Source organism: Staurois parvus, unplaced genomic scaffold, assembly GCF_062004578.1.
Source record: "Staurois parvus isolate SC_StPar_1 unplaced genomic scaffold, SC_StPar_1.0 ptg000655l, whole genome shotgun sequence".
In the NCBI taxonomy this organism is placed as follows: domain Eukaryota; kingdom Metazoa; phylum Chordata; class Amphibia; order Anura; family Ranidae; genus Staurois; species Staurois parvus.
The window spans coordinates 1125407-1148440 of NW_028318451.1; the positions used below are offsets into that span (position 1 = coordinate 1125407).

The 23034-nt window shown below is 45.1% G+C and overlaps 1 protein-coding gene across 1 annotated transcript in view; it reads left to right on the forward strand.

The window, feature by feature from the left end:
• Positions 1-12253: 12253 nt before the first annotated feature.
• The window catches only part of LOC149448846 (interferon-induced, double-stranded RNA-activated protein kinase-like), a 175280-nt gene continuing 164499 nt past the window's right edge, over positions 12254-23034 (forward strand). The window contains exons 1-3 of the mRNA XM_089694190.1: positions 12254-12388; positions 18711-18826; positions 20703-20850. Of these exons, the coding sequence (XP_089550316.1) occupies positions 18720-18826; positions 20703-20850 (255 nt within the window). The 5' untranslated portion in view covers positions 12254-12388; positions 18711-18719. The remainder of the gene's footprint in view (positions 12389-18710; positions 18827-20702; positions 20851-23034) is intronic.

Consider the following 23034-nt stretch of genomic DNA (forward strand, 5'->3'; position numbering starts at 1 on the left):
TCCCCGAAAACAAACTGGGGAATACATAGGGATAAAACTAGCTAGACGGGCAGGCGTATAGTACCATCGGTAAAGAATTTTGTAGGCATTCTCAAGGATAATGACATTCCTAGAACACTTAGATAGTACTTGGGTCATGGTCTGCCAATCCTGTTGATCCAAAGTCCCCCCTAATTCAGACTGCCAATGCTGGTGATAGGAACTAACCGGAGGGGTTCTATAAGATATAATGGAAGAATAAATCAAGGAAATCAAACCCGCGGCATGAGGTCTATGTCTGCACTGACTTTCAAAGGGGGACAAACGATAAGGTCCCGAATGCGTGCGTATTAATGTATTAATAAAGTGGAGAAGTTGGAGGTAACCAAAGTGTTCTCGTAGAGGAATGTTATAAGAAGATCGCAAAGTTTCAAAGGTAATTATTCTAGTGGGAGTTAGAAGCGAGTGAATATCATAAAAACCATGTGTCTGCCACCAGGCAAACTGTTTGGGATTGTCCTTACCTGGAGGAAATAATGGGTTATGCAATAGACGTAACAACGGCAGGTGAGGAGAAATGAGGCCAGCGGAATATTTAATAGAATCCCAAAGACGTAGCGAAAACGTCAGAGTCGGGCTAAGAGTAGATGGACGTTGAGAGATAGGAAGCTATGGCAGAGAGGAGAGCGGTATCGGGTGGGAGTCCATCATATCTACCACAGCCCACAGGGGGAAGTGGTAAGATGCATGAACATGAGCTAGGGGGGCAATGTTAGCTGCCAAATAGTAAGACTGGAGATTTGGAACCGACAACCCTCCCATACTCCGTCGTGCAAATAGGATATGTTTGCTAATTCTGGGTCGAGAAGAACCCCAAATAAAGGATAAAAGTTTTCGCTGGTGGATACGCAATATATGTGAAGGTACTGGAACTGGCAAAACACGAAATAGGTACAATAGTTTCGGAAGATAGGTCATACGGATCGCATTAATTCTGCCAAACCAAGAAAGTGGGAAATGAGACCAGGAGGACAATAGCACAGTCAGCTCATGAAAGACAGCGGGAAAATTAGCCTGATACAGTCCATCATATGTCGGGGTAAGCTTAATTCCTAAATATGGCAAGGCCGAAAGCCATTGAAAAGGGAATGTTTGTTTCAAAGTATTCAGAAGTGATGGTGGAATGGTAACTGACATAGCCCTGGATTTAGCAGGGTTGACATGTAGGCCTGAAAGGATTGGAAAAGGATCGAGGACCACAAGCAAATTGGGCAAAGTAACCCCCGGGTTCGAGATTGACAACAGAATGTCGTCTGCAAACAAAGACAATTTATGATGGGAACCCGCCACATCAATCCCCTTAATATCAGGATGCATACGAATGGCTTCAGCCAACGGTTCCAAGGCTAAAATAAAAAGCAAAGGGGAAAGCGGGCAGCCTTGTCTAGTACCTCTGGCAATCGAAAACGTAGAGGACTCAAATCCATAGTATCTAAGCTTCGCTTGAGGGGATGTGTATAGCGAAGAGATCCATCGTAGGAACGAAGGACCAAAGCGGTGAAGGACCGATAGGAGGTATGGCCAAGATAGAGTGTCGAAGGCCTTGTTGATGTCTAAGGATAAGAGCATCATATCGAGTTTGCGAGTATGGGCCAAATGTTGCAGTTGTAAAATACGTCTGATAGCGTCTCCGGCCTGCCTATGGGGAACAAATCCCACCTGGTCCTTTTTGATCAGGCGAGAAAGGAAGGAGTTCAATCGAGTAGCCAAAATCTTAGTAAGAATCTTCATGTCAATATTGATGAGAGAGATAGGCCTATAATTTGCCCAGGAAGAGTGATCTCGATCCGGTTTAGGGATAATAACCACATTAGCAGTTAAAGCATCCGGGGAAAAGTTTGAACCTCCCTACACCGCGTTAAACATAGCGGCAAGGTGAGGAGCGAGAACGTCAGCTAATTTCTTATAGTATAGTGCCGTGTATCCATCAGGACCTGGGCGCTTACCGTTTTCAGGTCTGCTATGCATTGCAAAACCTCAGATACTTGAATATTACGGTCCATCAAGTCCCTATGCGCCGACGTTAAAGTTGGCAAGGGCAGACGGGATAAAAAGTCAGAAATGGACTGAGGATCAGCCCGGGTAGGATCAGAGTAAAGTTTAGCTAGTCGATACCGGAACTCCTCCAAAACCGCCACAGGATTGCTCGTAAGGGTATTGTGACGAGTACATAAAGATATCGGTTTGGGATGCTGCGCAAAAGAACGCAATCTACAGGCCAACATAGAGTCCGGTTTGTTTCCTTTACTATACCACTTCTGGCAAGTTCAACATAAGGAACGCTCAGCCTCATCCGTTAAGCAAAGATCCAATTCCAAACAAGCCTGGTCCAACAGTCTACGATTCGATGGGGAAGGCGACTGTTTAAATTGGGTCGACACAGAATTTCTAGTGTTTAAATCCTCTCGCACTATAGCACGGAATTTGTGTAGCAAGGCTTCAGGATTGTGTTCAAGAGAATCAGCCATCCCCGATGGAAATTGCTGCTGACTATCGCCATCAGACTCATGGTCACCTGGAAGCTGGGTATTGTCATCAGGCTCAGGCGGGCTAGGTAACAGCTTAGCGGCATGGCCCTGCAGAGGGGAGTGCTGCTGAGCCCGATGTTTAAGTTTAGTGCGGGGGGTGCGGTGCATTGTTAAAAGTGGTCCGCAAGATTCCAAAACACCTTCAGGCTGTTAAAGTGAAATGCTAGAGTGTAGAAGCTCAGTGGCCGAGAGAAATATTTAGGTGGCACGGCACAGAGAGGTCAGACTGACATTTTTTGCTCCTGGCTCGTGTACGTGTCCCCCACCTGGGAGGTGTTCACAGATAATCCTTCATAGCGCTGCAGCCAGTGAAATGTAGATGGCTATAGCAGGAAGGCCGGGTATGCAGGTTTTATATTGGCTGCCAAACGATACCCCAGGCACCCCTGATTTATCCACATGGGGAGGGGATCAAAAAAAAAAGGAGCCTCTTCACCCATCCAGCATCACTCCTGCCCTTATACAGATCCCCAATATCTCTCTGGGATGCTGTGGGGATATGGTACCATTTACAGGGCCACCAGGAGAATCAGGGGGACCCCCCAGCCTGTCCCAGCAGCTGACCTGTCTCCTGAGTTGGATGGGCAGAGCGGTGGTGCGGTGCTCCAGCAGCAGCCGCATTTCAACACTTTTTTAAATAGAGTTTAATACTGAAAAGGTCAAAGTGGTGCAAATAAAATATTTACAAAAAAAGAGATGTTACAAAGAAATAAAGAGAAGAATAAAGCAACAGAGAATTAAGGAGTTGAAAATGTGGAATACTTGCAAAATCCTTGGTTTTAGCAGAGTTCAATTGTCCAAGCAAAAACAGTGCTATCATAGGGTCCGGACATTTCCCTTTTTTCTGTGGTATCAAAGGGGGGTTACCAGAGATCATCTGACCAATTACCTGGTTTAAGGGGTGGTGGCTGAGAGGTCACCATGTTTTATGCTTGTATTGGGCCCTCCCTTACACAGTTTTATACTATTATTAACATGGAAACTGATAGATTATTGTTCAGCATTATATTTTGTGTCCAGGGATACCAAACACAGTATTTTGGATAGGTCTGTCACCCAGGAGGGAGGAGACTGCTTCTTCCCCTTTCATTTGTGCCAACGTAGTCATGTATGACTTTGATTTGCTCTGTATGATATTCCCCATTCAAATATATACCTAATATTAAAGTGTCTTGTTCCTGTGTAGAATTTGTTGTTAAAGTTGTGGATTGGGCAGAGGTCTCAGAGAGACGCCTGGCTGCTGCGTAGATATTTTATGGCATGCTATGCATTCTTTGAACTTTAATTGCCCTATGCATCATGTGTAACAGGACATGCGCATTTTGTCATTGTTTTACGATAGGTCAGAGGGAAGTTTTAATCTGTAGCAGGCTGTAGATATTTTTTTTTTCTGGGGGGGTTCAGCTCACAGCTGAACTGCATTTTTACCGCTCACCCACCCAACTTCTCCCCCTTGAAGGATGGAAAGAAGGAAGGGGTGTGGATGGAAGGAAGGAAGGGGTGAGTGGATGGAAGGAAGGAAAGGGTGTGTCAGGACACTGGTGCTCTGCAGCGTCGCGCCGGGCGGCGCATGCGCAGAACACCAGTCCTCACTAGCGGACGAGCAATGGGACCTGGGCGTGCACGGCGGCGGCGGTGTTCGCGCATGGGCACTCGCGATCGCGGACACGCGCCCAGCACCAATGACAGTGCGGGGCTGGCTAATTAAACGTGGAACAGGTATGTCAAGTTGTCGTTTGGTCTTAACTGTTCTGTTTCTGAATTGCGTTCCTGTGTTATCTGTTGCCGACCTCTGCTTGTTCCTGATCCTGCTATTCTCCTGATTAACCCCCGGCTTGCCTGACTATTCTTTTGCTTGATCCCTGGTACCGCGCTGCCCGCTACCTGCTGAACCTGGCTTGTGACCCTGACCATTCTCTGCTTGCTCCTCCTGTACCACGCTGCCCGCACGATACCGACCCGGCCTGTCTGACTATGCTTACTTCACCCGACGATCCATCCATCCCACACGGATCACCTTTAGTAAGTCTGCTGCCTCTTCCCATCAGACTCCGTTCCTGCACTCCCCTGCCAGTACTCTCTACCACAGCCGGACGCACTCAGGGGTCGCGACCTGGTTCCAGTCTGCACCAAGTCCGTCCCCACCATAAGGGGCCCTAGTGAATAGCAGGCTGGGACTTAGACCCCGCACCCTGAGGAAATCCGTGCTGTGGGCTGCTAGAGACACTGCCAGGCGGCACCTAACAGGGTGGATGGAAGGAAGGAAAGGGTGGATGGAAGGAAGGGAGGGGTGGGTGGAAGAAAGGGGTGGATGGAAAGAAGGAATGGAAGGAAGGGGTGGATGGAAGAAAGGGAGGGGTGGGTGGAAGGAAGGGGTGGATGGAAGGAAGGAAGGGGTTGATGGAAGGAAGGGAGGGGAGGGTGGAAGGAAGGAAGGGTGGCTGGAAGGGAGGGGAGGGTGGAAGGAAGGAAGGGTGGATGGAAGGGAGGGGTGGGTGGAAGGAAGGAAGGGGTGGAAGGAAGGGAAGATGGAAGGAAGGTAAGGGTGGAAGGAAGGGAAGATGGAAGGAAGGTAAGGGTGGAAGGAAGGGAAGGGTGGATGAAAGGAAAGAAGGGAGGGGTGGGTGGAAGGAAGGGTAGGTGGAAGAAAGGGAGGGGTGGGTGGCAGGAAGAAAGGGTGGGAGGAAGGAAGGAAGGGGTGGCTGGATGGATGCAAGGAAGGAAGGGAGATGTGGGTGGAAGGAAGGAAGTGGTGAATGGAATGAAGGAAGGGATGGGTGGGTGAAAGGGAGGGGTGGATGGAAGAAAGGAAAGGAGGGGTGGGTGGAAGGAAGGATGGATGGAAGGGAGGGGTGGGTGGAAGGAAGGAAAGGAGGGGTGGGTGGAAGGAAGGATGGATGGAAGGGAGGGGTGGGTGGAAGGAAGGAAGGGAGGTGTGGATGGAAGGAAGGAAGGGTGGATGGAAGAAAGGGAAAGATGGGTGGAAGAAAGGAAGGAAGGAAGGGGTGGATGGAAGGAAGGAAGGGAAGTTTGGAAGGAAGGAAAGAAGGAAGGAAGGAAGGGAAAGGTGGATGGATGGAAGGAAGGAAGGGAAAGGTGGGTGAAAGGAAGGGGTGGATGGAAGAAAGGAAAGGAGGGGTGGGTGGAAGGAAGGATGGATGGAAGGGAGGGGTGGGTGGAAGGAAGGAAGGGAGGTGTGGATGGAAGGAAGGAAGGAAGGGTGGATGGAAGAAAGGGAAAGATGGGTGGAAGAAAGGAAGGAAGGAAGGGGTGGATGGAAGGAAGGAAGGGAAGTTTGGAAGGAAGGAAAGAAGGAAGGAAGGAAGGGAAAGGTGGATGGATGGAAGGAAGGAAGGGAAAGGTGGATGGAAAGACGAAAAGGGTGGGGTGGGTGGAAGGAAAGAAGTGCTGGGTGGAAGGAAGGAAGGAGTGGATGGAAGGGAGGGGTGGATGGAAGGAAGGGAGGGGTGGATGGAAGGAAGGAAGGGGTGGATGGAAGGAAGGGAGGGTGGGTGGAAGGAAGGGAGGTAGGGGTAGATGAAAGGAAGGGAGGGGTGTGTGGAAGGAAGGGTGGGTGGAAGGAAGGAAGGGAAGGGTGGAAGGGAGGGGCGGGGGAAGGAAGAGAGGGATGGGTGGAAGGAAGGAAGAGAGGGATGGGTGGAAGGAAGGAAAGGAGGGGTGGGTGGAAGGAAGGTAGATCAGACTCACATGCTCAGTCAGATGCATCAGAGCAGTCTGTTGCTGTGTTCAGTTTCCCACCAACACCTTCTCTGAAGCTGCACAGACTGGAGAGTGGGCGGGCACAGGGGGAGGCAGAGCAGATCCAGCCTCTCTCCCCCCTTTCTCCTATTGGTGCAGAGGATGGAGGGAGGGGCTGGGCACTGAGAAGAACACAGCGGAGGCCAGAAAGAAAACGGAACGATCAGGTATGTTCTGTGCAGCGGTGGGGAAAGTGACAAGCAGCAATCTCCTGTATGGCTTTTAATGAAGCAGCTTGAAGCTACTTCTCCTCCTCTGGCTTCCAGCTGCTTCATTGAAAGCCATACAGGTGATTGCTGCTTGTCACTGCCCCCACCGCCATCCCTCCCACACACCCCTAGTCTTGTCACTGCTCGCCCCCCACCTTATTTCCAGTCACAGGCGAGTGGAAATTTCGAGGGCTGCAGGGATGGTTGGCAAAAACAATTGTGACAAAAAAATAACAATTTTCCAAAAGGGTAAATTGGGTGGTAATTGTACTGTCCTGGCATTTTAGGGTCTTAAGAAATGATATCAGGATGGATCAATTTTCAAATAACCGATGTCTAGCATACCCTTTTTTTTATTCATAATTTATTCCTTTGTATTATTATTTAGAGGTGTCACTGCTGGTCCATGTAGTCCCACAGCCACAGTTTCTCATTTAGTATATATAGCTGAATGTAGCAAAGCATCCATAGGCCTGTAGAAGGAGCTGGAGGCTGTTACCTTTCCTGTCCTCCCTCCCTTCTGGTGACATCACATCTACCTGTGTGTTCCATGCTGGTTGGCAGGGACTTCCTAGTGCTCACAGGGTATCCATGCCCCAACTACACCATTTACAGCGGTCAGGATCCCATTGGCAGTGCTTGCAGGATGGAGATGAGCGGCCAGCGTGATTTACAAATATGATGAGCGATTCCCCACTTCACATCTTGTCCTTTTAATCCTTTGCAAATAAATTGCTTGATTTTACCACTGCACTTAGGTAGCGCTTCCCTCTTTTTCTCTTTTCAATTTTCAAAAATATATACCATAGTTTGTAGATGCTATGACTTTCACACAAACCAATCAATATACACGTAATGGTTTTTTTTTAACCGGAGACAGAACCAGAATACATTTTGACCTAAATTTATGAAGAAATTAGATTTTTTGATTGGATATGTTTTATAACGGAAAGTAGCAAATATTTTCTTAAAAATTGTTGGTCATTTTTTGTTTATATAATAAAAATATAATAAATCCAGTGGTGATAAAATACCACTAAAAGAAAGTTTTATTTGTGTGAAAAAAATTATATAAATTTCTTTTGGGTACAACACTAGCAACACTAGGGTCGTCTATTTGAAACCTAATCACGGCACCACCTGCATGGAGTTTGCATGCTCCTCCTGTGCCTGCATGGGTTTCCTTCAGGTACTCCAGTTTCCTCCCATACTCCAAAGATATGCTGGTAGGTTAATTGGCTCCTGTTTAGACCTGGGTTCACAAATATGCAGTGCGGTATATCGCATGTGAATCGCACAGGAGCCACACCGCATTCCTTTGCAAATCACATGTGATTTGTGTGCAATGCGATTGGTGCCATATATTTTGTATGGCTCTAATTGCACCGCACCTGCACCAAAAAGGTGCAGGACCTTTTTTTGGGTCCACACTAGAATTGGATCGCATGGGTATTCACACCTATGTGATCCGATTCTGCACATCGCACCGCGTTTTGCAGACCGCTTTCGGGGTGTTGTTAACATACACACCCGCAGTGGTTCGCATGAACGGGGTGCGATTCTGATGCGGTGCGGAATTCGCACAGAAAACGCTGCAAATTCTGCACCGCAACGGTGTGGACCAGGGCTAAATTGGCCCTAATGTGTATGGATGAATGTGAGTTAGAAACCTTAGATTGTAAACTCCTTGAGGGTTAGGGACTGATGTGAATGTACAATATACGTGTAAAGCGCTGCGTAAATTGATGGCACTATATAAGTACCTGTAATTAAATAAATAAAAAATTATTTATTGCATGCAACACCATTTTTTATATTTTACCAAAAATCAGATGTTATATTGTCTTTGCACTAAAATTCATTTTATTATATTTTTTTCCCCTGGAAATATACATTTGATAAGTGGCTGCGCAGATTTTGGACAACATGAGGCTAGGTTCACATACAGTGCACCCAGAAAGTATTCACAGCGCTTAACTTTTGCCACATTTGTTGTTACAGCCTTACTCCAAAATGGATTAAATTCATTTTTTTCCCTCAACATTCTACAAACAATACCCCATAATGACAACATTAAAGAAGTTCGTTTTGAAATCTTTGCAATTTACTAAAACTAATGCAGGCCATAGATGGGGAGAAAAAACGGCAGATTTTTCTTTTAAAAAACGAAAATTCGGTCGTTCAAGCGGCCGACGTTACCATCAATGGTGAAAAAAATAGGCCGATTTTCATCCCTTCTACAGCTGGCAAAAAGTGTCCCTGCAGAGAGCTCCACTATTTCTGACAGTTCTCTGACAGTTCCTTCACATTTACAGCGGTTGAAACATTGTATCTATTTGTTTCCATTTAGGATACAGATGTTTTTATTCGGAAACAAATAGATACAATGTTTCAACCGCTGTAAATGTCGAAGAACTGTCAGAGAACTGTCAGAAATAGCGGAGCTCTCTGCAGAGATACTTTTTGCTGGACTGGAATTCTTCTTATTTTCCTACTTCTTCTTCTTCTTCATCCTCTTCTTCTTCATCATCCTTATCCTCTTCTTCATCCTCATCTTCATCCTCTTCTTCTTCATCCTCATCCTCTTCTTCTTCTTCATCCTCATCCTCTTCTTCTTCATCTTCTTCTTCATCCTCATCCTCTTCTTCTTACTCATCCTCTTCTTCTTCCTCATCCTCTTCTTCATCCTCATCCTCTTCTTCCTCATCCTCTTCTTCTTCATCCTCATCCTCTTCATCTTCTTCTTCATCTTCTTCATCCTCATCCTCTTCTTCTTCTTCTTCATCCTCTTCTTCTTCCTCATCCTCATCCTCTTCTTCTTCCTCATCCTCTTCTTCTTCTTCCTCATCCTCTTCTTCATCATCCTCATCCTCTTCATCATCCTCTTCTTCTTCTTCATCCTCATCCTCTTCTTCTTCATCTTCCTCATCCTCTTCTTCTTCTTCCTCATCCTCTTCTTCTTCCTCATCTTCTTCCTCATCCTCTTCTTCTTCATCTTCTTCTTCATCTTCTTCCTCATCCTCTTCTTCTTCCTCATCCTCATCTTCTTCTTCATCCTCATCCTCTTCTTCTTCATCATCCTCATCCTCTTCTTCATCCTCTTCATCATCCTCATCTTCTTCATCTTCATCCTCTTCTTCTTCTTCCTCTTCTTCTTCTTCCTCATCCTCTTCTTCATCCTCTTCCTCTTTTTCTTCTTTTTGTCTTCCTCTTGCAGGTCACTGCTCATGCGCAGATTTTTTATCGGTAAAAAATCGGCCGATTGGCCCATTTTTTATCGGTAAAAAATCGGCCGATTGGCCCATTAATGCCGCGAAAATCGGCCGATCGGCCGATTTTTTTCCAACTTTACCAGAAAAAAAAACGGCCAAAATCCCGAAAAACGGCCGACCAAATCGCCCACTAATGATCCGAAAATCGGCCGATTTTATTTTCGGCCGACAAATCGGCCGATTTTCGACCCATCTATGGCCTGCATAAAAAATGAAAAAAAAACACATGTACAGAAGTATTCACAGCCTTTGCCATGACACTCAAAATTGAGCTCTGGTGCATCCTGTTCCCACTGATTATCCTTGAGATGTTTCCACAACTTGATAGGAGTCCACCTGTGGGAAATTCAGTTGATTGGACATGATTAGGAAAGGCATAAACTTGTCTATATAAGGCCCCACAGATAACAGTGCATGTCAGAGAACAAATCAAGCCATGAAGTCCAAGGAATTGTCCGTAGACCTCCAAGACAGGATTTTATCAAGGTACAGATCTGGGAAGGGTACAGAAACATTTCTGCAGCATTGATGGTCTCAATGAGCACAGTGGCCTCCATTATCCGTAAGTGGAAGAAGTTTGGAACCACCAGGAATCTTCCTAGAGCGGGCTGCCTGGCCAAAATGAGCGATCAAGGGAGAAGAGCCTTAGCCAGGGAGGTAACCAAGTACCTGATAGTCACTCTGAAAGAGCTCCAGTGTTTCTCTGTGGAGAGAAGAGAACCTTCCAGCAGAACAACCATCTCTGCAGTACTCTATAAATCAGGCCTGTATGGTAGAGTGGCCAGACGGAAGCCACTCCTCAGTAAAAGTCAAATGGCAGCCCGCCTGGAGTTTGCCAAAAGGCACCTGAGGGACTCTCAGACCATGAGAAACAAACCTCTCTGTTCTGATGAAACAAAGATTGAACTCTTTGGCCTGAATGCCAAGCATCATGTCTGGAGGAAACCAGGCACTGCTCACCACCTGGACAATACCATCCCTACAGTGAAGCATGGTGGTGGCAGCATCATGCTGTGAGGATGTTTTTCAGTGGCAGGAACTGGGAGACTAGTCCAGATCCAAGCAAAGATGAATGCAGCAATGTACACAGACATCCTTGATGAAAACCTGTTCCAGAGCACTTTGGACCTTAGACTGGGGCAACGGTTTATCTTTCAACAGGACAACGACTCCCAAAGCACACAGCCCCCATAACAAAGGAGTGGCTACGGGCCAATTCTGTGAATGTCCTGGAGTGGCCCAGACTTGAACATCTCTGGAGAGATCTGAAAATGGCTGTGCACCAATGCACCCCATCCAACCTGATGGAGCTTGAGAGGTACTGCAAAGAAGAATGGAAGAAATTGCCAAAAAATAGGTGTGCCAAGCTTGTAGCATCATACTCAAAATGACTTGAGGCTGTAATTGGTACTAAAGGTGCTTTAACAAAGTATTGAGCAAAGGCTGTGAATACTTATGTACATGTGTGGGTTTTTTTTTTTTTTAAATAAATTGCAAAGTTTTCAAAATTAACTTCTTTCACATTGTCATTATGGGGTATTGTTTGTAGAATGTTGAGGGGAAAAAAAAACTAAATCCATTTTGAAATAAGGCTGTACCATAACAGAATGTGGTAAAAGTTAAGCGCTGTGAATACTTTCTGGATGCACTGTATATACAGGTTGCGATTGATGTTTTCTGGTGCGTTTTTGAACATGCATTTTTGCTGTGTGTTGTGTGTGGGGTTTTTTTTTTTTTTCTCATCCTAGAAAAATGACAGTTATGGTCCTGTGATGTGACTTTACACTCTGTCACTCAGTTGCACTACATGAACAGAACTGTCATACTTTTTGTATTCGCAGAAAAAAAAAATGCAACAGTTGCATTTTTGGTGGGAGTCCACTGACGTCTATTACAACCAAAATGCAATCTGCTGCGGGAATAAAGTCCCTGACCCTTTCCAAAAAAAGGCTCAAAACGCTCAGATGTAAACTAGATCCACAGGAAATCATGTTAAATGGACTGTTGTGTGTTTCTGCAAACTGGAAAACGCACTGAAATCTGCACAAGTGTGAACCTAGGGTAAAAAAAATACATAATTTTTATTTCTCCACAACCTCTGCTTTAAGAAAATATGAAATGTGTGAGGGTTCAAAGTAATTTTCTTGCAAAATTATGATTTTAATGTGTAACAATTGTCCTGGTAGGTAAGAGGCTTAAAGCAATCTTGTCAACTGATTTCCTACACTCTCTACTTAATATACTAACCATATATTTCCACATGTAATAAGACTTCCTCGCCGCTCTACCAGCCGTCAGGAATCTATTTTTGGAAAGTTTCAGTTTCCACACATGATCAGAAAAAACGAAACTGAAAGAGAACTGCACATACGTCAGCCGCCAACGCCTCACCTTCCCGCCCATTATCATCCCTTCCCAATCGGCTCCGGCGGAGTCTCAGGATTAACAGGCGTGGATGGACGGGGGTGTGGCTGAGTGAGGGAGTCCTACTGCTGTCTCTTGGAGTGTACCAGTGAGAGATTGGGGGGAGCTGTACTTGGAAGACGTCGGTACTTCATTACAGGAGGGGTCGCAGTGCAGAGTAAGGGTATTTGTGCAGTCATGGTTTTTACCTCCCCGGGTCACTTTGTAAATTGGGTTTGTGTGTTTAAGGCCCTGTAATTGTCTTCCGTTCTATGGTGTGCCTTGTGTTTGCCTGCTGTCGTAGATGGTTCTGGAAACGTCTTGGAAAGCCCTCCAACTCAGCGCTCCCAGTCATTGAATGTCCGTGGCATTTCTCCCCAACTTCTCTGGCTCGCAGCTCTCAGTTAATAGAGCAAGGGTACTGAGTTCAAATACACGGAGGTCCGGTTGGTAACATTTTCTTTCTGCAGAGGTCCAAATCTCATTTTTCTTCTGTTACTCGGGTCTTTCACATCACAGCTCCCTTTACAGTAATGTCCTCAGCCCCTCCGCCTTTCCCATCACAGCCCCCCAACATCACAACTCCCTGTCACATCAGAGCCCCCCAACATTATAGCCCCCCAGTCACATCACAGTCCCTTCTTGACATCAGAGCCCCCTGCAGTCACAACCTCCCACATCACAGCTTCCCCCTCCTCACATCACAGCTCTCCTCACATAACAGCCCCCCATATCACAGCTCCCCCTCTAACATCACAGCCACCCATTCCACAGAATCCCCCTTCACTTCACAACCCCCATATCACGGCTCCCCCTCTCACTCCACAGCCCCCCATATCACAGATTCCTCCTTTCACTTCACATACCCCCCCATTACAGCTTCCATCTCTCACAGCCCCCAATATGACAGCTCCCCCTTCTCATTTCACAGCCTCCATATCACAGATCCCCTCTCTGACATCACAACCCCCCTCCCCCCCAATAATGTTTCTCCTACCTTAACTCAGCATTGTGGAGGGTGGGAGGAATGGCAGGGTGGACCCCTGTTCAGTATGTACTTACCTGCCACCATTGCCAGTGCTGTTGAAGTCATAGCAGGGAAGAGGACGGGAGGAATGGAAGGAAGGACTCCTCTTCTGAATGTACTGGCTTGTCTCTGCTGTACTCAGAGCATGGATGAGTGCGGGAGGCACAAAAGCTCTCCACTGAGGGTGGGAGCTGCCCAGCTCTTCTTGTTAAAAAGCGAGTGAGCCGCTTGTCCATATGAAAGATTTGGCTCCCCTTCTCAGCTTCCCCTGTAGACCTTCAGTGTCTCCCACCCTCCTCCCTGCATGGAGTTCAGCGGCGGTGGTAAGATGGTACATTCAGAAGAGGAGTCCCTCCTTCCATTCCTCCTACCCTCTTCCCTGCTGTGACTTCAACAGCAGCGTTGATGGCGGCAGGCGAGTACATAAAGAACAGGAGTCCACCCTGGCATTCCTCCCGATTTCTAACAGCTGCAGCAGTGGAAGGAGAGGAGTCCACTAAGGCTGCTAAGTGGTGTGGCCGTGGTCCAGACAGGACTGTCACTTAGTCTGTATTCAGACCACGGTCCGCCATTTAGTGATGCCTGTCATAGAGGATTCATGTAGATTTTGTGACTGCAGGAATAAGTAAGCTTCATATATGATCCTGTCTGTATGTACCACTCCATTTTCATTTACTGCCTTGTATGGTGAGAATGCCAAGGTGGTGACAGGGGTTTTCTCAGACGGCACAGCACAATGTGCAACAGTGCACAAATGTGTGTTGCAATGTGCTGTCAAAAAATAGTGTATGCATTGTTTTTTGGTAATGCACGTGCGGGCATCAGCCACTGCATTGTGACCCATGGTGGTGTGCAGAGCAGTCGGGATTATTTATTTTTTTTATTTTTTAAAAGAACTTTATTGAGATGTCATAAAATCATCTCCTAAAGTTCAATTGCCGGCTGCACAGTGCCTCTGGATTGCCTCTCACCGTGCTGCACTGAGAAAGGGAGCCTTTGTGGCTGATGACTTGTAGGCCTCAATGAACTGCAAAGGCACTTTTTGAGCGCTCTCATAGTCCATTGATTTTTCCTGCCATTCAGTAACTGCCTGCCCTTACGAGGTACGGGCACACCGCTTTCTGACCATCTGCAGGATCCAAGCATTGCACCCACAATCTGCTGATCGTAGATGCAATGTCTTACAGGCTGCAAAAAAAATTATAAATGCACACTGTTTTTACCTGCAAAAAGATGTGCATTTATAATTTGTCATAGGTGAACTTGGCCTTTAAGGACACTTAGGGATGTTGGCAACATAAAGAATGCTTACTTTTTGAACCCATTCCAGCACAGCACATTAAAGCTTTCTGCACTTTGTGGTAGGACCCCTGCATTAATAGTACTTGGCCCTTCAAGCCAGACTGTGCTCTGCACCTCGGGTTTTCAGGAAGATGCTGGCTTCAGTGTTGGCCAGAGATGGGTAGGCTTCTTCGAAATGTTGTACTTTGATCAGCGGCTGCAGTCATTATGAAAAATGGCAAATTCTGCTGTCAATCAGTTTTTTTAGCATGTCCCATCAACAGAAGTCAATTAAATGATCGAATTTTGTTAAGCAAGGGTGGCTGCATACTGGTCAAAATTCGGCTGGTTCGATTTGTCTTTGGTCCGTTTTAGCTCTTGGCATATTCTGAGCTGACCTGCTTTTTGAGAGAACTCTCAGCAAGGTCTCTGGAGGACAACGTGACTCTGACTGTCCAGATTTTGCAGAGGTTTGGATGGATCCTGAAATTTAAAAAGTCATCAGAATATTTGGGCTGGTCCTGGCTACTTACCAGGTAAGGGTAGTCCTTCCTCAAGAGAATCGTCAGACTCTCTGGTATCAGGTTCCTGTGCTCTAGTCCTGATTAGTTGGTTAGAGCTGTCTAACCCTCCACTTCTGCGTGAGAGTCTTGGATCTAATGGTGGCCCCTTTTGAGGCACTTTCATTTTCCCAGTTGCATTCATAAAATCTACAATGTGACGTTATGCTATTGTGGGGCAAGTTCGTCTTGCCTCTGGACAGACTGAATAGTTTAACACCGAAGTTGAGTCTGCCCCTGTCCTGGTGTTATTATCCTGGTGTTTTAGGGAATTGGCTGTTTCTCTAGTGTTGGACTGACCTAGTCTCAAGTCATCTACATATTAAGTCAGCCTGTCAGGAGGGAGCAAGATGTCTCAATGTGTCATATTAGCTACAGTGAATCCTATCTTGGACAGAACCGTATATTCCAGCTCTGTGTACATCTCTGGTATTGACAATTGGCACACAGATTTTCTCCGCTGGCAGTGTCTGAATCTAGAAGAGTGGTCTCGTCACCCAGGGGCATGCCAGGACCTGTGTCACAGGTAGGGGCCTCCAGATTAATCAAATTGAACCAGTTTGTATCCAGATCCAAGAGTCCGCTGGTGAAAGCATTGGATTTGCTATTGACTCCATGGAATTAGTACTCCCTGAGCTTTTCCTTTTTTTTTCTACCAAATTGTTGTCTTCAATTGCTTCAGAGGATCAAGATGAAGGGCAGTTAAGGTGGTTCTCATAGCCTTGGATTGGCCCAGGAGAACATGGTATATTGACTTGGTATTACTGCCCATAGATGCACTGTGGATTCCTCCAGACTGTTTGGATCTGCTGTCTCAAAGACCAGTTTACCACCCTTATTCTTGGCTGCTGACTTTAATGACATGGCGGTTTGATACCCAGGTTCCAAGAGACATGGGAAGCTCTTGAGAGTGTTTTGAAGTTTACTTCCTGCTAGGTCCATCATCGGAAGGCATACTTTGTTTGGCGTAGGTTTCTATGAAGTATTTAACCTTTCTTTTCTGCAGTTTCTAGACCAATGTTTGGCCCTTAGTACCATTAAGGGTCAAACATCTGTTCTTGGCTTCTTGCTATTCTTTTCCAAATACTGTTGGCTTTCTACTTTCAGATAAAGCTCTATGATATTGATGTCCGGCGACTGCGGCACCCAGGGGAGGTGCAAGACTTTGCTTGCATGCCTGTCAAACCACGATTTGACAACACCAGCTGTGTGAATCAGAGCATTATCATCTTGGTAAATGGTGCTCTCTTCAGGAAACAAAGTCTGCACAATGGGGTGCACGTGGTCGGCTAAAATGTGTGCATAGTTGCTGGAAGTGACTCTACCTTTTTTTAACGTGATGATGGGGCCTGCAGAATACCAAGATTTGGCTACCCAAACCATTATTGTGCTGCCAGCATGCTTTAGCACAAGAAAGAAAGTTGTAAGCCTTGGATAGTGTTCTCCACACGTAAATGCGTCTGATGATTGGGAACAGTGTGAAGCTTGATTCATCAGACCATATTAGTTTTCCGATTTATGGGTGTTGCACCACCAAAAAAATTGGCAACTGTAGTCATAGAGGCACCAGTTAAGTGGGCACCAACTAGTTGCCCTCTTTGAAAATCGGTAAGCTCTCCTGTGTGTCCGTATTACTAGAAGTGCATGCAGCAAATGACGAAGGTAAGGTTTCCCACCTGTTAGCTAGGTGTCGCATCACACAGGGGATGCAAAAGAATGTTACATCACTTCCATTTTCAATGTGAAACATGTCACTTTCACACCTGCAAATCATGTAGTTTTTTCCATATTTTTGTCCATCCCCTGTAAATTATTTTGTTGCATACAGACTTCTTTCTGAGGCAATTCTGCAACATATTTTATACAACTTACTCATAGTTACAGGAGTCTCTTGCAAGTTGCACCATTTGTTGATTGGAAAAGAGAGATTTCTACTGAGTGAGCTCCTAGGCTTCAGATCCTGCTATACTCTTAACTACTTGCCGACCGCAGATAGCCGAATGATGGCTACATTGCGGCCGGCCAGTTCTGGGTGGGCGTCATATGACGTCCTCCCAGAACGCGCTCTCCTGCGCGCCCCCGACGATCTCCGTGATCGCTGTGTCCTACGGACGCAGCTGATCACGTGATGTGGTGAAAGGCCAATCACAGCGGCCTTTTACCACATGATCAGCCGTGTCCAATGACACGCTGATCACCGGGAAATGCAATTGCCGTTTCTCGGCTGCTCTTTCCTCATGCTGTCAGATCATGAGAAAAGTACCGAGGACCGGCAGTTGTTAGAGCAGGGATTGGCACCGATCATCAGGGCACTGATCATCAGTGCCCAGCAGTGCCACCCACAAGTTCCGCCCACCTGTGCCGAGCAGTGCGCCCACTAGCTCTGCCCACCTGTGCCCAGCAGTGCACCCACCTGTGCCACCCACCTGTGCCCAGCAGTGCCCACCAGTGCAGCCCAGCAGTGATGCCAGTCAGTGCCACCTATCAGTGCTGTCTATCAGTACCCATCATCAGTACCACCTATCAGTGCCCATCAGTGCTGACTCATCAACGCACATCAGTGAAGGAGAAAAATGACCTGTTTGAAAAATTTTATGATATTGTTTATAGCGCAAAAAGTAAAGCACCCAGCGGTGAATACCACCAAAAGAAAGCTCTATTTGTGAGAAAAAAAAATGATAAAAATTTCATATGGGTACAATCTTGCATGACCGCACAATTGTCAATCAAAGTGAGACAGCGCTGAAAGCTGAAAATTGGCCTGGTAAGGAAGGGGGTATAAGTGCCTTGGTAGGCAAGTGGTTAATGAATGCCAGAGAATAACTTTATCTGATCGTTGCTGCTTCTTAATTTTTTTTATTCATCAGGCTGAGGGTTGGTCCTTGATCAAGCTGTACTTCTTAACTGCACTCAGAGTGATACTAAAGTCTTACATTAAAAAAACCCAAAGAAACATTGTATACTTGCCATGTTTTGTGCAGTGGCTTTGCACAGAACAGCCCTGATCCTCTTCTTCTCAGGTCCCCTTCTGGCGCTCTGGGCTCCTTGCTCCCTGTCGAGTGCCCCCATAGCAAGCAGCTTGCACACTCATGCATGCTTGCTCCCAAGCCCCTTATGTCCATACGACACACAGAACGGGGCTCGACCCTGCCCCCGCTCCCTCATCACTGCTGTGATTGGGCCAATGAGGAAGCAGAGAGCTGGGAGAGATACTGCTCTCCTACACATCACTGGATTGGCTGCATGCTTGCAAAAAAAAAAAAACTTTAACGCTTTTTAGAATCACTTTAAGATAAGTGAGGCCAGAGACCTGGCTGTGTACCTTCTTTTTGTTAAGGGGCACCAAAACTGGATTCTATCTCCATTTAGGGAGGCACACAACTAAAAGGCTAATAAGAATAATAACAACAGACTACTACTTTATGCTGATATAGATGTTTGATTCCAAGGAAAATATTACCTGTAAAGTAATATTTGGTACATGTCCATCCATTCAGCAATAACGAGGCACTAAACCAAGTATTCCCTAGGCAAGAATTCCCCCCCCCCCATTCTGTTAGTCATTTGTTTTTGTTTTGGGTTTTTTTCCTATGATAATGTGTGGTAAATGTAATTGTGTATATAATTTTCAGGACCTAACAATGGGAGAACAGAATTTTAAAGGACAGCTTATAGCCTATTGTAACAAATTGGAACTATCTTATAGATTTGAAGAGGCATTTTCAACTGGTCCATCTCATGATCCAAGGTAAAACATATTTTTATTGAATCAAATGTAGCTTTTCAATGTTGCTTTTCAGTATATCTCATATTTTTATTGGTATTTATCTTTACAGTGCCTTGAAAAAGTATTCATACCCCTTGAAATTTTCCACATTTTGTCATGTTACAACTAAAAACATAAATGTATTTTATGTGATAGACTAACACAAAGTGGCACATTATTGTGGAGTGGAAGGAAAATGATCAATGGTTTTCAAAATGCTTTACAAATAAATATCTACAAAGTGTGGTGTGCATTTGTATTCAGTCTCCTTTACTCTGATACCCCTAACTAATATCTAATGAAACCAATTGCCTTCAGAATTTACCTAATTAGTAAATAGAGTCCACAAGTGTGTAATTTTAATCGCAGTATAAATACAGTTTTTCTGTGAAGCCCTCAAAGGTTTGTTAGAGAGCATTAGTGAATAAACAGCATTATGAAGGCCAAGGACCATGCCAGCAGACAGGTCAGGGATAAAGTTGTGGATAAGTTTAAAGCAGGGTTTCGTTATTAAAAAAAAAAATATCCCAAGCTTTGAACATCTCACTGAGCACTGTTCAATCCATCATCTGTAAATGGAAAAAGTATTGCACAACTGCAAACCTACCAAGACATGGCCGTCCACCTAAACTGACAGTCCGGGCAAGGAGAACATTAATCAGAGAAGCAGCAAAGACTGGCCAAGCATGTCTCTAGACCTAAACCCTATTGAGCATCTGTGGGGCATCCTCCAACGGAAGGTGGAGGAGCACAAGGTCTCTAACATCCACCAGGACTCCAGTTGGCAACATGTGAAGCTCTGGTAATCTCCATGCCCAAGAGGGTTAAGGCAGTGCTGGAAATTAATGGTGGCCACACAAAATATTGACACTTTGGGCCCAATTTGGACATTTTCACTTAGGGGTGTACTCACTTTTGTTGCCAGCGGTTTAAACATTACTGGCTGTGTGTTTGAGTTATTTTTAAGGGACAGCAAATTGACGCTGTTATACAAGCTGTACACTCACTATGTCACATTGTAGCAAAGTGTCATGTCTTCAGTGTTGTCACATGAAAAGATAGAATCAAATATTTACAAAAATGTGAGGGGTGTACTCACTTCTGTGAGATACTGTAAGTGCAGAAAATATGCAACAACTAAGCTTCTGCTACTTAAACCAATCTTATAGCACAATCCCACCTATACCAATAACTACCACACCCTAAAGAAAAGTCAACAACTTTCACCCTTGAAACTAAATGTAAATACAAAGGAGCTTTTCTCATAAACAATTACCCTGCATCCAAACCAATCCTAAGTGTCCAAAACCATAAATGTCCTAGATCACCATATATTAAATATAATAAAGTCTCTATATAATAGTCTTTTTCTCCAAATAAGTGTATTTCTTTCATTTATCCCACGTGGTGTTTCCAGATTTTCTTGTACCATATGTTAATACCAAAAGGGCATTCCTCAGATATTGGATGAAAACACTCTCCAGGATCCCAATTACTCCTGTTGTTTCTCCTCATGGAATAAATCGGGGATTAGAGATGATGGTGGATTTCTTAAAATTGCATTTATTAAGTAACTTACATTGAAAACAGAAGAATACAGCTCCCAGTAACAGAGAAGCTTCCAATGTATGCTTTATTAGGGGAACCAGCACATGTTCCCAGTTCCAAAATGGCCACTATCGCACGTCCGGTTCCGCGTCAGTGCGTCAGACGTCACGTGTGCTGACGCGTTTCGTCACTTCCTGGACTTTTTCTTTAAGCTTCTGCTACTTGCCTCTCTTTTCTATGGTAATATGATTTGTTTCATCATGCATTGGTTGGATTTATGCTGATTTCTTTTAATGTGTTTTATTTTTAGATTCACTTATTATGTTTTTGTCAACAATGAAAAGCTAGGAGAAGGAGAGGATACAAAGAAAAGAACAGCTTCTAACATTGCAGCCAAAATGGCTTTGATGTCCTTACAAAATCGAGAACATACACAAGACGAGGTGACGCCTGATATGGTAATTTCTGAACATTTTCTGTCACATATCAAAGTAGCAATTCATCTCTGCAGCCTCCCAAAAATAGTTAGTACAGGCGTGTGAAAAAGTGAGTACACCCCTTGCAAATATTTATTTTTTTCAACATATCTATATAGGCAAACTTTAGATCTTCATTCAAACAGCGCCTTGAAATAAAGGCGATATATGTCTGAATAAAAATTTAAAATTTTTAAATTTTGGCCTTTTCAGTTATTTATTCAACAAAAATGTCAACAGGTGTCATGGTATACTGTGGAAAAAGTAAGGACCAAAAGGTGGTATTGCCCCTTTAAACAGATATGAAGTCCTGTAGGAATTCTAATGGCCGGCATATTCGTTAACATTTATTCTCAAACACACCAATTTTCTGCACTCTACTTCATGATTACCCCACCAGGAATATCCTCACTGATAACAATGGTGGAACAGCAGCAAAAGTTTGGGCAAACCCTTGCTCTTCCAAAAGCCCACAGAAGATGCAAACCACTCAGAGTGATGATATTTCCCTTGCATTGGTGCAGGACCCGATTTTCTTAATCAGTCTTTAGATCCAGTTCTGGGCCTCTTAGGCACACAGCATGTGACCTATCTAACTAAGGCACACTTTTCTGCATATATGTCTTAATTTATCAGACAACTAATGGTTTTAATACAGCCATCACTGCCCAGAGCTCAAAAGCACCAAGCTCTTTCTCCACCTACGCTGTCTGTACCTTTTGATCCAGATATATCTGTTTTTTCTAAATTTCTAAAAACAATTGTTATATTAACAGCTTCCTGATCACGCCAATATTCTGTGAGCTGTAGATCTGAACATTATTTCACTTTCAGTCATTTTTATTCAAATAGTACAAATAAGTCATAACAAGAAAAAACAGATAACTAGAGACAGTGTGCTACCTATCTTGTATAGCTGCCAAGTATTCAAGGCTATTTAAAAACATGGTTGCAAATGTCTAAATGAATAGAACAGGAAGCCTGTGATATAAGAACATTTGGCTAGCTGGGAAGTTGTAAAACAAAACATTGGTCAAGAGAACATTAAATCCAGGTGGATAGTGTGTTGCTCATTGAAGCAGAAATAAGAGAAAAGATGAAAGCATCTCCATAGTAAGGAAGAAAGATTGGAGTAGAGAAGGGCTTTTTCCAGTCTTCTTTGTCGCTACCAAGACACAAGTCAGCGGTCCCCAACCTTTTGGCACCAGGAACCAGTTTCGTGACAGCCAATTCTTCCAGGGATCTGGGGGGATTGGGCAGGGGATATTCACAGAGCATCAATTCTCTGCTCCCTTTCACATCACGACCCCCTTTATGGCACAGTTTTTCCCCTTTTTATATCAGTGTCTACAGTCCCCCTTTACATCACAATTACCCCTTTACATCACAATTACCCCTTTAAAGCTTTCCCACAGTGTCCTCAGTTTCCTTTCACATCACAGCTCTCCTTTACATCACCATGCCCCTTACAGTGTAGTCCTCTACTTCCCCGTGCCCCTTTACAGTGCAGTAATGTAAAGGGGACTGCACTGTAAAGGAGCACTGTGATGTAAAAGGGACTGCACTGTAAAGAGGCACGGTGATATAAAGGGGATTGCACTGTAAAGGAGCACTGTAATGATTACAGTGCCTCTTTACAGTGCAGTCCTTTTTATATCCCTGTACCTCTTTACATTACAGTGCCGCTAGCAATCACTGCCCTCTTTTAATCTCTGCCTTCCCTGCATAGTCCTAACTTCAGCAGGGCAGAGGCAGTTATCAGCCTGTGTCCCCTCTCGTGGGTCTCCTGCCCCTCTGATGTCATCCTATCGGCAAGGCAGGGGGTGAGAGCTGCCCAACTTATGTTGACAAACAGGTGATTACCCACGTGTTAATATGAAAAAAAACTCCTGCCCAGATATGCAGCTCTTCCTGCCCCTTGCCCTGCTGATTGGATGATGACACCGGTGGGGCAGGAGACCTGCGAGAGGACACACAGGCTGTGTGGCATGGCCGCACAGCAGGAGGTGAGTGGCGACTGCAGTCTGTGACAGTCCTGTCTGGACCGTGGTTGTCGATTGCCTCCTGGATATCAACAGTCCATGGCCTGGGGATGGGGACCCCTGACATGTTAGTAATTTGAGTTGGGTTTTTTTAAGGTTTTGACGTTTACGGTGCAGTACAACA